Source organism: Microchirus variegatus (assembly GCF_963457635.1).
Source record: "Microchirus variegatus genome assembly, chromosome: 19".
Taxonomy (NCBI): Eukaryota; Metazoa; Chordata; class Actinopteri; order Pleuronectiformes; family Soleidae; genus Microchirus; species Microchirus variegatus.
In genome coordinates this window covers 9,303,233-9,316,973 of record NC_139820.1, presented here as the reverse complement: position 1 = coordinate 9,316,973, position 13,741 = coordinate 9,303,233, and the positions used below count along the sequence as shown (strand labels likewise).

The 13,741-nt window shown below is 40.8% G+C and overlaps 1 protein-coding gene across 1 annotated transcript; it reads right to left on the bottom strand.

Moving 5' to 3' along the window:
• Positions 1-624: 624 nt before the first annotated feature.
• colgalt1b (collagen beta(1-O)galactosyltransferase 1b) lies at positions 625-13,741 on the bottom strand. Its single transcript, XM_083906467.1, has 12 exons — positions 13,502-13,741; positions 8,223-8,333; positions 7,791-7,908; positions 7,449-7,583; positions 6,778-6,982; positions 6,577-6,696; positions 5,532-5,608; positions 5,351-5,457; positions 4,189-4,321; positions 3,465-3,592; positions 1,910-2,116; positions 625-1,820 (listed from the first exon to the last, which is right to left on the bottom strand). Exons 1-12 carry the CDS (start codon positions 13,717-13,719, stop codon positions 1,550-1,552), a joined length of 1,830 nt encoding a protein of 609 aa, XP_083762593.1. The 5' UTR covers positions 13,720-13,741; the 3' UTR covers positions 625-1,549.

Sequence of the window (13,741 nt, the reverse complement as noted above, 5' to 3'; positions counted from 1 at the left end):
CCAGCAGGTGCTATGCTGTAGAGAAGTGGCTATTGATCTGCAGAAGCCCAAGCTAATCCCAGAGAGAGGTGAGGTAAATATAGAGAACGGGGGAGAGATCTGAACAGATTAGTCTGAGTCACACAGACAAACACACACATATACATAGTACGCCATGACAGACGTGACATGCAGCGTGGCTTTATATGAGCTAATGTGTTATCACAGATTTTGAATTCACTGACTGTATAAGTATACATATATATGTATATATATATATATATATACATATATATGTATATATAAATATATATATATACACACATATATACGTATACATATATACACATATACATATATATATATCATGTATATGTATTCCAATTGAACACATAAAATTCACACTTATTCCTAAAAAGTTGCAAAATGTAAATATATATATATATATATATATATACATACATACGTAAATATATACATATATATAATTTTATCATTTTTTTGTTTATTTTTATTGACCAGTTTATTCCCATTTCAAACTAAAATAATGTTAAAAATAAATAAATAAAACTTTCATTATAAAAGTTTTTATTTGATTTTTGGTATAAAAAAAAGGAAAATGTCAAGTTTGGGTGTACTGCGGTTAAAACAAAATACATCGATTAGTGTAGCTGTTAGATTAAAGAAAAACACTAATACATTCACAAGTGAAAAAAAAATCAGGATGGGTTAAGTAATAACCTTTTAAAAAATCTATAATTAACACACCATAGCTAAGTGGAGTTAAAATAGTATCAAACTAATACTCACTACAAAAAAGGTGAAGAAGAAGACCTTTATAATGGGTCACAAAATTTCTATTTTGTCTTTCATTCCCATCTTATGCAGCATAATTATACTTTTTGAGGATGATTATAAAATTGAAATTACAAAAAAAATGAAGGAGGTTTCAGGGAGGCTTCCTTTATGTTTTATGGGTTTAGAAGCCAGTTTGGGAACCATTGAGATAGCTTTTTTTAATCACTTAAAAAAAAATAATGTTGTTCTGTAAGCTTTTATATGGCAAGATTAGGTGAAGTGAAATGAAAGTGGGCAGGGGAAATATCACCAGCAGTCACTTCTGTTAGAGAATATGATTGTGTTTCGTAAAAGCACTTAAAGGACGATTTATTTCGTTTCAATGAGGCCAGTCTGCGTAAATCTATTATCAAAAATAATAGGAGTAATATCAATGGACCTGGCTGTGCTCAAGGGATGTGTGGTGGATGCAATAAATAAAACAAAAGCTGCTAGCTGACTCTTCAAGAGTTATCGCTGCATCTAATCATCTCTCTTGTGAGAAAGATCAAAGTGTGGAAAGAGAAATGGACAAGGGAAAGCATTTGTCCTCAATCAAGCTCGTGTCCATCTGCTCTGCTTTCCCTCCCTCGCCTCCTACTTTCTGTTTTATTCCTTCCCTCTTATCCATTCCCTCCTCCCCACACAATCACAGCTTTGTTCTGTCTCCCTCGTCCTTATCTCTGTACACCAGAGTTCTCTCCCATTTCCGCCTCACGACCTCTCCTCTTCATCACAGCTCGTCCCGGGCGCTCCAGTTCTCCAGCTCCGACTGCAGCACGTCCGAGTTCTGCGCCTCAAAACTCAGCTCCTCCTGCTCCTGAGTTTTCCTGGACTTGTCTCGGTCCCAGTCGGTTTTGACCGTTTCATTGTCCCACACCACCGACGTCTCGGTGTCACTGATGTAGCCGGAGTCTCCCGTGTAATGGGTCGGGTAAACGAGGAGCGGCTCGGCAGAGAAGGCGTGCAGGTCCCGGTTCTCAAAGTGGTCCATGTACTCTGAGCTGAAAATGATTTGGTAAACATAAACATGATGATAAGACAGGTGAGAGGAACACAGAGAAACTGAAGGGAGCGGACGGGTTACACTCACACTGGATGTTTGTCGTACATGACGGGGAGGAACTCGTCTACAGGAAGCATCTTACTTAGAGGATCGGCCCCGAGGAGCTTCTCAGCTCCTCGTAATGACATCATGTAGCCTAGCGTCCAGTAGGAGTAGTCGGCCTCCACCAGATTGTGTATGTTGGGTACGGACTTCTCTGGATGGTCCACTTGCATGCGTTTCCGTCCGATGTAACTGTGCGAGAATGTGACCGCAAAGGAAATAAGAGATACATGATGGACAAGCAATCATCTTGGACCAAAAAAAGCAAGCACATCAGGGGTGTTAAACTGAAATGGCCAGGGGGCCAATGAGCGTCCAGTCTGGTCAAGAGGGGGCCGGTCTAACGGTTCAGTGGCAAGAACTTAAAATGAAAACACAATATTTCCCACATGATATCGCAATGAAGATATTCATGATGATATTTGACAGAATTTCAAAGTAAAAGTGACCATGAAAACATATTTATAATGAAAAAAAAACAAAAAACAAAGCAATACATTTAAAATGACGTAAATAACAATGTTGACAACAGTAGTTAAAACGCCAAACAAGCTGTGTAATTTAATGTGATGTTGAATGTGAGATATACATGTTTATTTATGTTTGTGTATATATATGTATGTATATACATACATATACATACACATATATAAACATATATAGATATATATACATACATATATATATATATATACATATATATATATATATACATATAGATATATATACATACATATATATATATATATATATACATATATATATATATACATATATATATATATATACATATAGATATATATACATACATATATATATATATATATATACATATATATATACATATATAGATATATATACATACATATATATATATATATACATATATATATATATACATATATATATATACATATATATATATACATATATATATACATATATATATATACATATATATATATACATATATATATACACATATATATATACATATACATATATATATATATACACATATATATATACACATATATATATACATATATATATACACATATATATATACATATATATATACATATATACACATATATATACATATATATACACATATATATATACATATATATATACACATATATATACACATATATATACACATATATATATACACATATATATACACATATATATATACTATACACACATGCATATATATATACACATATATATATATGTACACATGTATATATGTATATACATATACATGTATATTATACATATATATTGTATATGTGCCATTTGACCTGTGGGAATGAGGTGTAACATCAGTGGCATGTCTAATAGTGAAGATGAAAATGCTGGGACACAGTATTTCGAGGTAAGACGCATCATTTCCAACAGTGTTTTTTTCAGCTTCTGAACAGTGATGCTTGAAATATCATGAGTGACAGATGGACGGATTTCACTGTAGGGGGGGAGGATAATCCTCCGTGTTTTTACGACATTGTGTTTTTTTCCTCCCAGTTTCACTCACATGAGGTCCCAGTCAAGCTTGCGTGTCGTCACCTCCTGCAGCAGCGTCTGGAGGCGGCGTTTGAAGAAGACCTCGAAGCGGAGGTCGTCCTCGATGACCAGGGAGGTCTGCAGACCACGGTCCACGATCTGAACACACACACAGACACACAAGTGGATTTAGAGCATTACAGTGCAGCTGTCAGTCAATTGTTCAGCATCTGAGCCAAAAGCATCCAGCTGCTAACGCTTCCGGCACACGCTAAAGTGATGTTAGCTGATTTAATGTAGCTTACTAGGGCTGCAGCTATTGAATATTTTTGTAATCAAGTATTTTACAGATTATTCCTTGATTAATCGAATAATCAGATTAAATTATTTATTTTCTAAATTTAAAATAATAATAATAATAATAATAATTTTGCCTTTTGTGTCCTCAATTAATCGCAAAATAATAGGATGACTACTCAATGACAAAAACATTCGATAGCTGCAGCCCTAGTTGTGTCCATTGGGGATATGTTCCCTATAAAAAACCATTGTGGTTTATCTAGAATAACACACTTCTCCAAGAGAAACAGCAAGATATTCAATAACTTTCAAAAGCTGGCACATTTATTAAAAGATAAATAAAACAAACTGGCTTCGCTCACAAAATCCAAGCTACTGTTCTTATCAGCAGTAAATGTTATCGAGCACATACAGGTAGACCACGAGGCCTGGACCTTTCCCTTTGAGCATCTCACCTCCTTCCAGATGTTGTAATGAGAGAGGAAACATCCAAGTTCACCCTTGGTGAGAGGTCGGCCGTGATAAGGGTCTTTGTACCCTGGCAGCATCTTAATTCCCATGGAATCTATCTCAGAGACATTCAGAGCTCTGAGGAAGAGAAAGGAGGAACACAGAGATTAGAGGTGGAAACTTATATGAACTCCATCTGTAATAAGAGTTTGTGTGAGAGAGACAGAACCTGGTATTCCTCATGTTGTGAGGACCTAAAGCTGTTTACACAGTGGCATTATTATTATTAGTCCCCCGGTAACGTAAATCACTACATTTTAAGGTGAAGACATGTTTTGAAAGTTTAAGGGCTGCATCGCCCTCAAAATTGAGATTTTCCGAGACCACCCTTGGGAGCAAGGGCTACCCAGAATGCATTGCGCGTTTTGTCATAACAAAGATGGCGCCCGAAAGCAGCGAAACGAGTATGCTACGAATTAAGTACTTTCTTTGTTAATAGAGATATAAAAATTATGAAAACCATTGTATTATCTTAGTTTAGGCCCATATTACTTACGTCATTGTTGCGTAACATTTATTTTTATTTTACAATCTTTTGTCAATAGTCGGCCGGTGCGGACAAGCAATCGTTTGCTATGGTTTACTTTTCAATAAGCCGTGGTGTGTGGTAACTGTCAGCTGAATATGTCCGTGGTTGTGGTATTTGTATGAGTATCATCTTATAACTAACTGACAACCTAATAACTTGACTGACAAACAGATCATAATAAATAATCCTGACGTAAATGTGTTCTTCTTCTTCTTTTTTGGAGTTGACAGACTGGACGCAGCTTTCGCGTTATTCTGCCCTCCACAGTCTGAAGACGTATCTGCATTTAAGGGGTGTCCCATTCCTCAGTGACAAAATAACTTTTTGGGGGGGTTGATACCTGGTTTTAGGGTTAGGCACTTAGCTGTGATGTTTACAGCGTAGGCTACATAAGGATGACAATGATATATTCCCCAGATGAGATGCAAATTATGCATTGAGGCAATCTGAAAAGAACAGCGTGCGCCCGACTACTGTTCACCTGGTTATTTGCCTCAGCCCTGCCTCCCTTGATGAATCTACTCCACATGTTGCAGAGGAACAAATCAGAACGACTCGGGCAGAGATGAGAAACGTACTTGCCATCCACAGCGGCGACAACCTTACAGCTGAGCTCCTGCTCGTACAGAGTCCTTAGCATTCGCTCACGCCGGTCAGATCTCCGCACCAGATTTATCATGAACACCTGGGTGCACACAAAGGCGACATCTCACACACATGCTTCAGTTATTGAGTGTGTGTGTGGGTGTGTTTGTGTACCTCATCAAAGCCGATCTTGTTAGGCTGCTTGGGAGGAGGAGACAGGAAGCTGGAGTGCTCCAATGGAGGATTTTTCACTTTAAAAGGGGAAAGAAAAAGGGCAAGGTTATAAAGAGAATGTAGGATGTGTTGGAACAGAGGTTTCTCGATATGTGGTGCATGGAACCGACAGGAGCAAAGATAAAATTCAACCAGACTCTATCTTTTGCTTGGCTTTTTCAAACACAAGCATGCATAGTGAAAACAGATAACAAATTACAGGAAAACCCCAATTTTATTGCAATTTTATTATGCAAAATCAACTTTTTAAATAATTTTAATACTTATATTTGGGACTCTGGAGGCCCTAAGAGTAGGCAAAGGGTGAACAAATATGACCCTCATATTTTTGTGGTCCTCCTCAGTCTAAGTACAGGAGATAAAACACGCAATATCGACTTCCACACTCATTGCTACGTCACAATGACACATTCCTGGAATTGTTGTCTCCCGAGTTCCGCTTTGTCCCTAAAAAACGCGAAAGTGCAGGCGAGGGCAGTAGTATCGGGAAAAGAGTGGAAGTCCACGGAGTGTTCTGTTCTTGGCTGCACAGTGCAGCACAGAGTTCTACACAAACTTCCAGCCTCAGAGGATTTACATTTTATATATGACGGCAATGTGACGGCTAGAGTCGGCAAATGATGGCTTTTCCAAATGCTAACTGCTGTTAGCTGCCGGAGCCTCAGTGACATAGTTTCCTGTGTCTCATTTGCATTTAAAGAGACAGGCACTCAAAATGGAGCGTTCTGAACAGGGCTGCTTTGGCAGGGTGATTGAACTGCTGTGGTGCTTCATCCTTAAGGTATTTTGACCAAAGCATGTCATAGACATGTTCCTTAGGACACCAGGGAACTAGGTTCACTTGGAGAAATAGGGTATAATATGAGATTTATACTATGAATTGGGCAACTACAGTTTGTCATCTTTAAAAAGTGTTGGGAATCACAGCTATAAGACCATCAAGAGAAGCTGCTCTTCCTTAGCCATCACTGACGTCTTGACTCACCCATAACCTCGAGATGTGTGTGCAAGAAGCTCTCCTCCTCATCCTGCAAGGTCGCGTGGGAGCGCATCGGCACTGGGAAATAGCCATAAGTCTCTTTGTTGCACACATACATCTGCACATCTGAGAGAGAGAGGAGATGTAAGAGAGCCGTTACACATCTGACGATTAAATAAAAGTGTGACGCACTTCCACTCGCCTCACCTGCCATGCGAGCTGAGTAGGCAAAGACGATGACGTCATCCAGAGCCCAGGTGTACTCCGAGTGCGGTGGATAAAACGCGAGCTGACGGGAGGCCTCTTTCCGTAGGTCCAGCAGGTAGGTAGAGTGGACCATGGGTACAGCGAAGCAGCCCTGACGCTCCCGCTTACGGATTGGCATGTAAGCCGGAGTCCGCTTGTAGTAACCCTGCAGGTCAAGACACAAATCCATGAATTTGTAATGTACACTACCGTTCAAAAGTTTGGGGTCACCTATAAAATGTTTTTGTGTTTTCCATGAAAAGTCACACTTTTATTCATCAAAAGAGTTGCAAAATGAATATAAAAATAAATATATAAAAACAATATTAATATAAAAACCAAAAAAATGGTGGCATAATGGAACAACCCTCTTGGCTACAGGCCCACAAACTGGCAATGAGGACATTTTGTGTTAAGGCACAGTCTTTGATTGTCGTTAGTTTGTTTAGTGCTGGAGGACACACAATGTCCAAATGTCTATTCTGATTTGGGAACAAACAGAGCTGATTGCTCATAAGCATCCTGCCCCGACAGAGACAGATCACAGAGAGGCCTGTGTGGATGTGCAGGTACTGTACGGTGAATTGCATCTTCGACTTAATACACAGCACAGGAAGAAACGTCTGTATTACCTGTGAAGTCATGCCGCACCAGAAGTTGGAGTATGCAGCTCTGGACTCCAACATGGGAGCTACAATGGTCTTGTTCTCCATCATCAGCTTCCACAAGACATCCTGGTTGGTGAGCAGGTTGTCACAGTCAGCCACCTGCAGATGGGAGGAAGAGGCCACATTACATATACTGTGTGTATGCATGTATATATAAAAACATGTATATGTATGTATGTATATATATATATGTTCTACTGCTTAAAATGCTCTGAAACACATTGCGACCACACTCGCCTGCCAAAATGTAACATGACAAGTAACAAGTAACCAATGAAGCTTTTATTTTTTAAGAGGGAAACAGACCAGCAGGTAGTCGGTCCATATCTCTCGGGCGGTGTCCAGAGCTGCCTGACGGAGTTTCATCACATGTTCATAGCGGAGGTTGTTCCAGTTCTTAGGCCCCACCTCATCTTCAAAGACACTGAAGCAAACAGACACACAGCATTTAAGTAACGACACACGCACACACGCACGCACGCACGCACGCACGCACGCACACACGCACAATGTTGAATTTAAAACGTTAAATAATGTGACAATTGAACTAAATGCCTTCTTATTACTATTGTAAAAAATAATGTTGGCAAATATACAGTATTTAGAATTATATTCCGTCTATATTCACACGAGTTACTCAGAAATTATGTTCCTGCTCATTTGGTTTCCATGGAAACGACTGGTGTTTATGGCCGAATAGGTCATAATGAGGCGTACACACACACAATAACACAGTACCTGGTTTCATCGTCAGGTCTCCACTCCACATAGTGATAGTCATTCTGCACTTTGATGAGCCACTCTCTGAGGATGGCTGTGGTGTTATCAATGTTGTGATCTGTCGCCACCCTGTGGGAAGATTAAATCAAATTGTAAAAAATAAAAACACAAAATCACGTTCGAGTGAAGCTCGATGACCTGCAGCAAAACCAACTGTTACATTCCAGACAAATCCAGGATCGCTTTAGGGATTTAGGGGCTGAATACATGAATGAAGTCTTTGGAATTTTATAGTGCATCTGTGATGAAATATGAAGCCCGATGTTAAGATGAAACTCACAAAGAAGTTTCTTTGTAACCTTGTTTCCAGTTAACACCATTAAATTATCGGGTACTGAAATGCTTATTTTATCTTACACAGAGAAATAAAACTATATAAAACGTCTTTATATATTAGTGCTAGGCTCACTAACGGCGTCAACGTTAACGCACAGCGCGTTTCCATGGCGACTGACTGGAAAAAGATGCATGTGACGTCATGTTTACGTGCAGGCACTGCTTACTAGTTACTACCTTTAGCACACCTACAGTCGAAAAGGAGCGGTCTGTTTACTAAACGAAAAGAGCAGCGCTACAAATAACCAGCGTACCTGTGTACTACTATGGGTGCCCCTGTTTTTAAAGTTTAGCATTACTTTAGAGACTCGTTTTAACAATCGGCAGTCACGTAAACTTTTATCCGGTCAGTCGTCATGGAAACACGTTGTGCGTTAACGTGCCTAGCATTATTACAAATACATTTCTCCCACGCAACAGAAAATCTGGAGGGGGAAAAAATGCAACAATTCTGCGATTTATAGCTTTAAATAGATGCAAATGTGCAGATGTTTGCAAATCAGAAGAGGAACTAAATGTTACAGCTCAATTTTGAAGCAAACACAAAGGAATCTGTGGCAGTATCTAAGGGATTGTTGTTAGTTCATGTTGAGAATAACAATTTATTGCTACCATCTTGAGCTGCAGTGCACAAATAAGCCCTGAAACCACATTTAGGTAATGTCTTGGCCACCTGGGGAACCACACATCTCTAACACCATGTCATCTGATAAAGTATTTCTGTGGTGGAAGCAGGAGCAAATCCAGTCCAGTTATACATCCATCCAACCATCCGACAGTGCAACATTAGTATTCTTTTGGGGTTTCTGGCCAAACTGTTGTGCTGTCAGCTGCTGAGCAGGAGTACAGCAGGCTTCTCAGACACATTTTTCTTTTACTGAAAACAGCTGCCTGCTGCTGCTTCTGTTGTGGGAAACAAAACCGACGAGAGAGGAGCGTGATGGCGTCGGTTGACTCGTGGTAGAGGACATTTCAGGATGACATCCGGATGTGTTCAAGCAGATGCTTTTATTAAAGCTTGGCTGAGGTGAATAAAAATGAGCGGCGTGAAGTTCACAGTGTGCGATGTTCATTAATTCTGAAGGTTGTCTTCCCTGCGGCTGTATTTAAACCTAAAATCTAAACACATTTTCCACATTATATGGATATTATACACAGGGGCAGAGCAGCTTTCCATCAATGTGCGTAGATTCCATTGGGTACCACATCATAAACAATAAATCACGTTGTATATTTTTATACAATACTTTCCCGAGAGACAAGTGCACACCTCGTAAACCGAGAGGAGCACCTGCTATTATAACTGTTTACTCTCTCTCTCTGTCGGAGACTCACTTATCACTTACGAGCATTGGGTCTTTGCTACGACCTTGGTTACTATGGCAACTGACACAGGGGACTGGTCCAGCAGGACCCGATCGGTGTCTTCACAGCTATAGCAATGACACACAAGACTCTGCCGTTTTCCAGGGCCTACACTTGTAAGTGACCTGTGGAAACAAATACGACTGAGTGACCTTCGTGGGCGGCAGAGTCGGGTGATAATTCCCCGCAGGTGTGTCACTGCGAGTGAGGCCCTTAAAAACACACACATGCTCTTTGGATCCACCGTGAATATATATATATATATATATATATATATATATATATATATATATATATATATATATATATATATATATATATATATATAGAACTGGCGCAGTGCTCGTTCAACATGTGCCTGATTTTTTTGAAGGGCTCTTTGAGTGAGACGTGTCGCATTTCTGCCAGTATCTCTTGTATTTCTCACCCAAACGAGGTCAAAGTCAGCACTGCACAAACTGGTGCCCTTAGTCAGGCACCTGCCAAGCGTGAAGACTGGCAAGCGACCTATTGGACAGTTATGTCGTTAAAAGACAGATGGTCCTTTGCATAGATAGATAGCTATGTCTTCTCTTGGCTAGCAATGTCTTAATTTAGCTAACAGATAGATGGATAGATGATAGATAGTAATGTCTTCTCTAAGCTAGCAATGTCTTCTTTTAGTTTATTTTAAGCGAATAGATAGATAGATAGATAGATAGATAGATAGATAGATAGATAGATAGATAGATAGATAGATAGATAGATAGATAGCCATTTTAAACATAGTTAAAACAATGTTTTGATAAAGAGTAGCAGTCCACTGTTCTAGAGTGGGAGCTGCGCTTCTGAGCACTGACGTGCTAATTACGTCACTTCCAGGTACCTGGCCAATCACAAGACAGTTGGGAAAGCTCTCGTTGGCTGGCCAATCACAACACCGTTTTCTCTTCTGGGGGTGAGATTTCAGCCTGAAACAGGGCGGCTGACGAGAGCTTCAGTGAGGAGAGATTTCGATCGGCTCGTTTGCAGCAACTAGGAGGTTTTTGACCATAAAAACAAGTTAATGTATGCAAGTAGACCTCCATAACTCACATATACTGCATGTGCGATAGGACCACTCTATGGGAGCTTTAAATGGAGATTCATAAAGCAATAATGAAGAATTTTTTGAATTTGATAATGACATTGTTCAGCCCCAGTTTCGCAAATCACTTGGAACACTGACACTTTATTAGGTACACATAATACTTAAATAAGGGGCCCTTGAGTGTATAACGAACTCAAACAACAGACTCTAATGGCTCACCATGATAATAACAGTATTACACTGATTTACGATGCATCTCTCGTGGACAGAATAGAAAGACAGAGGCTGAGAGAGCGGGGAGGCCCAGCATTTGCCTATTGTCTGTGTTATCACAACAAACCCTTCAGTGTGTGTCTGGAAGGGACAGAGACACAGACTGGCCGCGGGAGCCAAAGAATTTGTGAATACGAGAGGAACGAATGCAGCGAAAAATCCCTCTGATGTCGTGAGTGACGGCCGGCGTGCTGTGGCTGTTTAGTTTGCCATCTGTCTGTAGCACTTTAACACAGTCGTGCCGTGCCCGGGACACATGCATGTGATCGACTTGTCGATTTATCTTCCTCATCCCAAACTCTGCTCTCCTCTCCTTACACCAGTCTGAGACTCATATCCGCCTGTTGTCAAGTTGTGAATGGGCTGATGTATAGCAAGTAAAACTGATTTATGGAAATATTTGCGAGCGCTTGCATGCCAGCAACAGAAGAGCCTACAGGTATGAAAGGGGAGATTTATCAAAATGAATATAACCAACCTGAGCATGTCCCTGCAAAGCACACCCTCACCATCAGGCACTGCTTTGTGGCTGTGTGGACGCTTGCCAAGTACTTTACAATCTTATCTTGTCATGCCGATAACTGCAGGTATCAACAGGTGGCTGCAAACAGCCCGCTCAGTTTATGTCTCTTTCAAGTTGCATTTCAAAACTTTCTATCATGTCTTCCACCAAGGGAAGAGACGCATACTGGAGAGCGACGATCAAAAGCTGCACAGTAAACAGAGTTATGCTGCCACATGGCCACAGTCAGAGTGGCCACTGTGTTTTTTTGACTGTGTTTTTTTTTTAAACTTAGCTGTGTCACTTAGAAATATAATCCTACCCAGCCATTCAAAAAAACATTATTTATAACATGATATGTTCATTTTACTTTTGGTCCAAATTAACATAATTTGCATATCAATCCTAAAATATATGACATTTGACAAATACTAACGTTGAATGTTTTAGGCTATACTTTTTTTTTTCTTGTGCAGTACATTCCTTGCCCACATTTGAGAACCAAACTCATACTCAAGGCCCAGGGCCACATTTGGCCCACAGTACAAGTTCATACATCACACACGTTACGGATACCACAAATCCCAGACTGAATTTTAATAGCTGTCTCCTTAGTAGCCCTCATCGAGTCACCTGGAGTCAAATTTAAGCAAAATCACAAAAGAATGGCCCAAAGCAAAAGGTGGAGTCTGAAAACAGGGGCCTTAAAGAGCTGATGTGGCCATAATTAAAGAATAAAACAACGCTACAAGGATCTAAACATACAACTGGAGCTCCAGGAGATATACAAGACAGACATGGTTAATAGAAGTCTGTGCCTCAATAAATAATGAGCCAGTTTGGCCCTCCACTTGGACCCAGTTTTCAATCCTCAAACCCTCTCTGTGAATGAGTTTGGTGACCTCGATCTAAAGTGTCGATGAAAAGATTGACTTTGTCTTTAAAAACACATTTGGAGACACTGCATCAGAATAAAAGGAAGTGGGCAGTGCTGTGCTGGAGAGAGGAGTGATGAGGAAGAATGGGGGCTGGGTGACAGTCACACAGCCTGGGGTTAAGGACGGTGAAGCACCGTAAGAAGCTTTTAACTGGCGCCTTGACAGACAAAGTTTGTTGCACGAGGGTTGTCCAAGATGTGTTACTGATCACGAGGCAACAGTTTGAAACATATACAACAACACAGCTGATTTCGTTTCCTCTCGAGTCTGCAGTGCAAGGCGAAGATGTGGAAGTTGAAGAGGGAGGGAGAAAAGGAGGGGAGGGGAAACGAAGGGGCGATGAGAGAAAGAGTGAAGATCTATGACTGAATGGAACTTTTCATGGGCACAGCTCTGCTGACGCAGCCCTGCCTCTGCGCGCCGCTGCCGTGGACACACGCCCGTGCGTAAAAACCACGCTGCTCCAACTTGTCCTCAATTTACCGCTCATTTATTTCTCAGTAGCAGATAGCGTTTTCCCACATCTAGATGGTATCACAGCGGCACCAGCTGGTCACAACCCCACTGCTTTTTCCTTTCTAAATAACCGTCTCAAGTGCGTCCCCATGAGCCCAGAGTGACGCTAAACAGCACCACTGACTGATTTCGTATATCCCTGAATAGTCCTCGTATACAAGAAAAGTTGGGACATGTTTTGCTGATATTAATGTAACAACTCAATTGTTTTATTATGGTTTACAATGATGACACTCACCAGAGCGCGATGCGGTCCTTCGGGTAGTTGAGGCGCTCGATGGCACCGAGGAACAGCGGCAGGGAGTGCGCCGAGTTGCGGCAGACCAGGGCGATGACGACCCGGGGAGCGAGGAGCGGAGACTCGGGGCTCCAGCGCTCCTCGGGGAAATATCCCCGGCTCAGGCCCGGCAGGAGAACGAACAGCAGGGCGGGGAGCAGCGAGGTGACCCGGGGCATGGCAAGGGAGAGGGACTCTGTG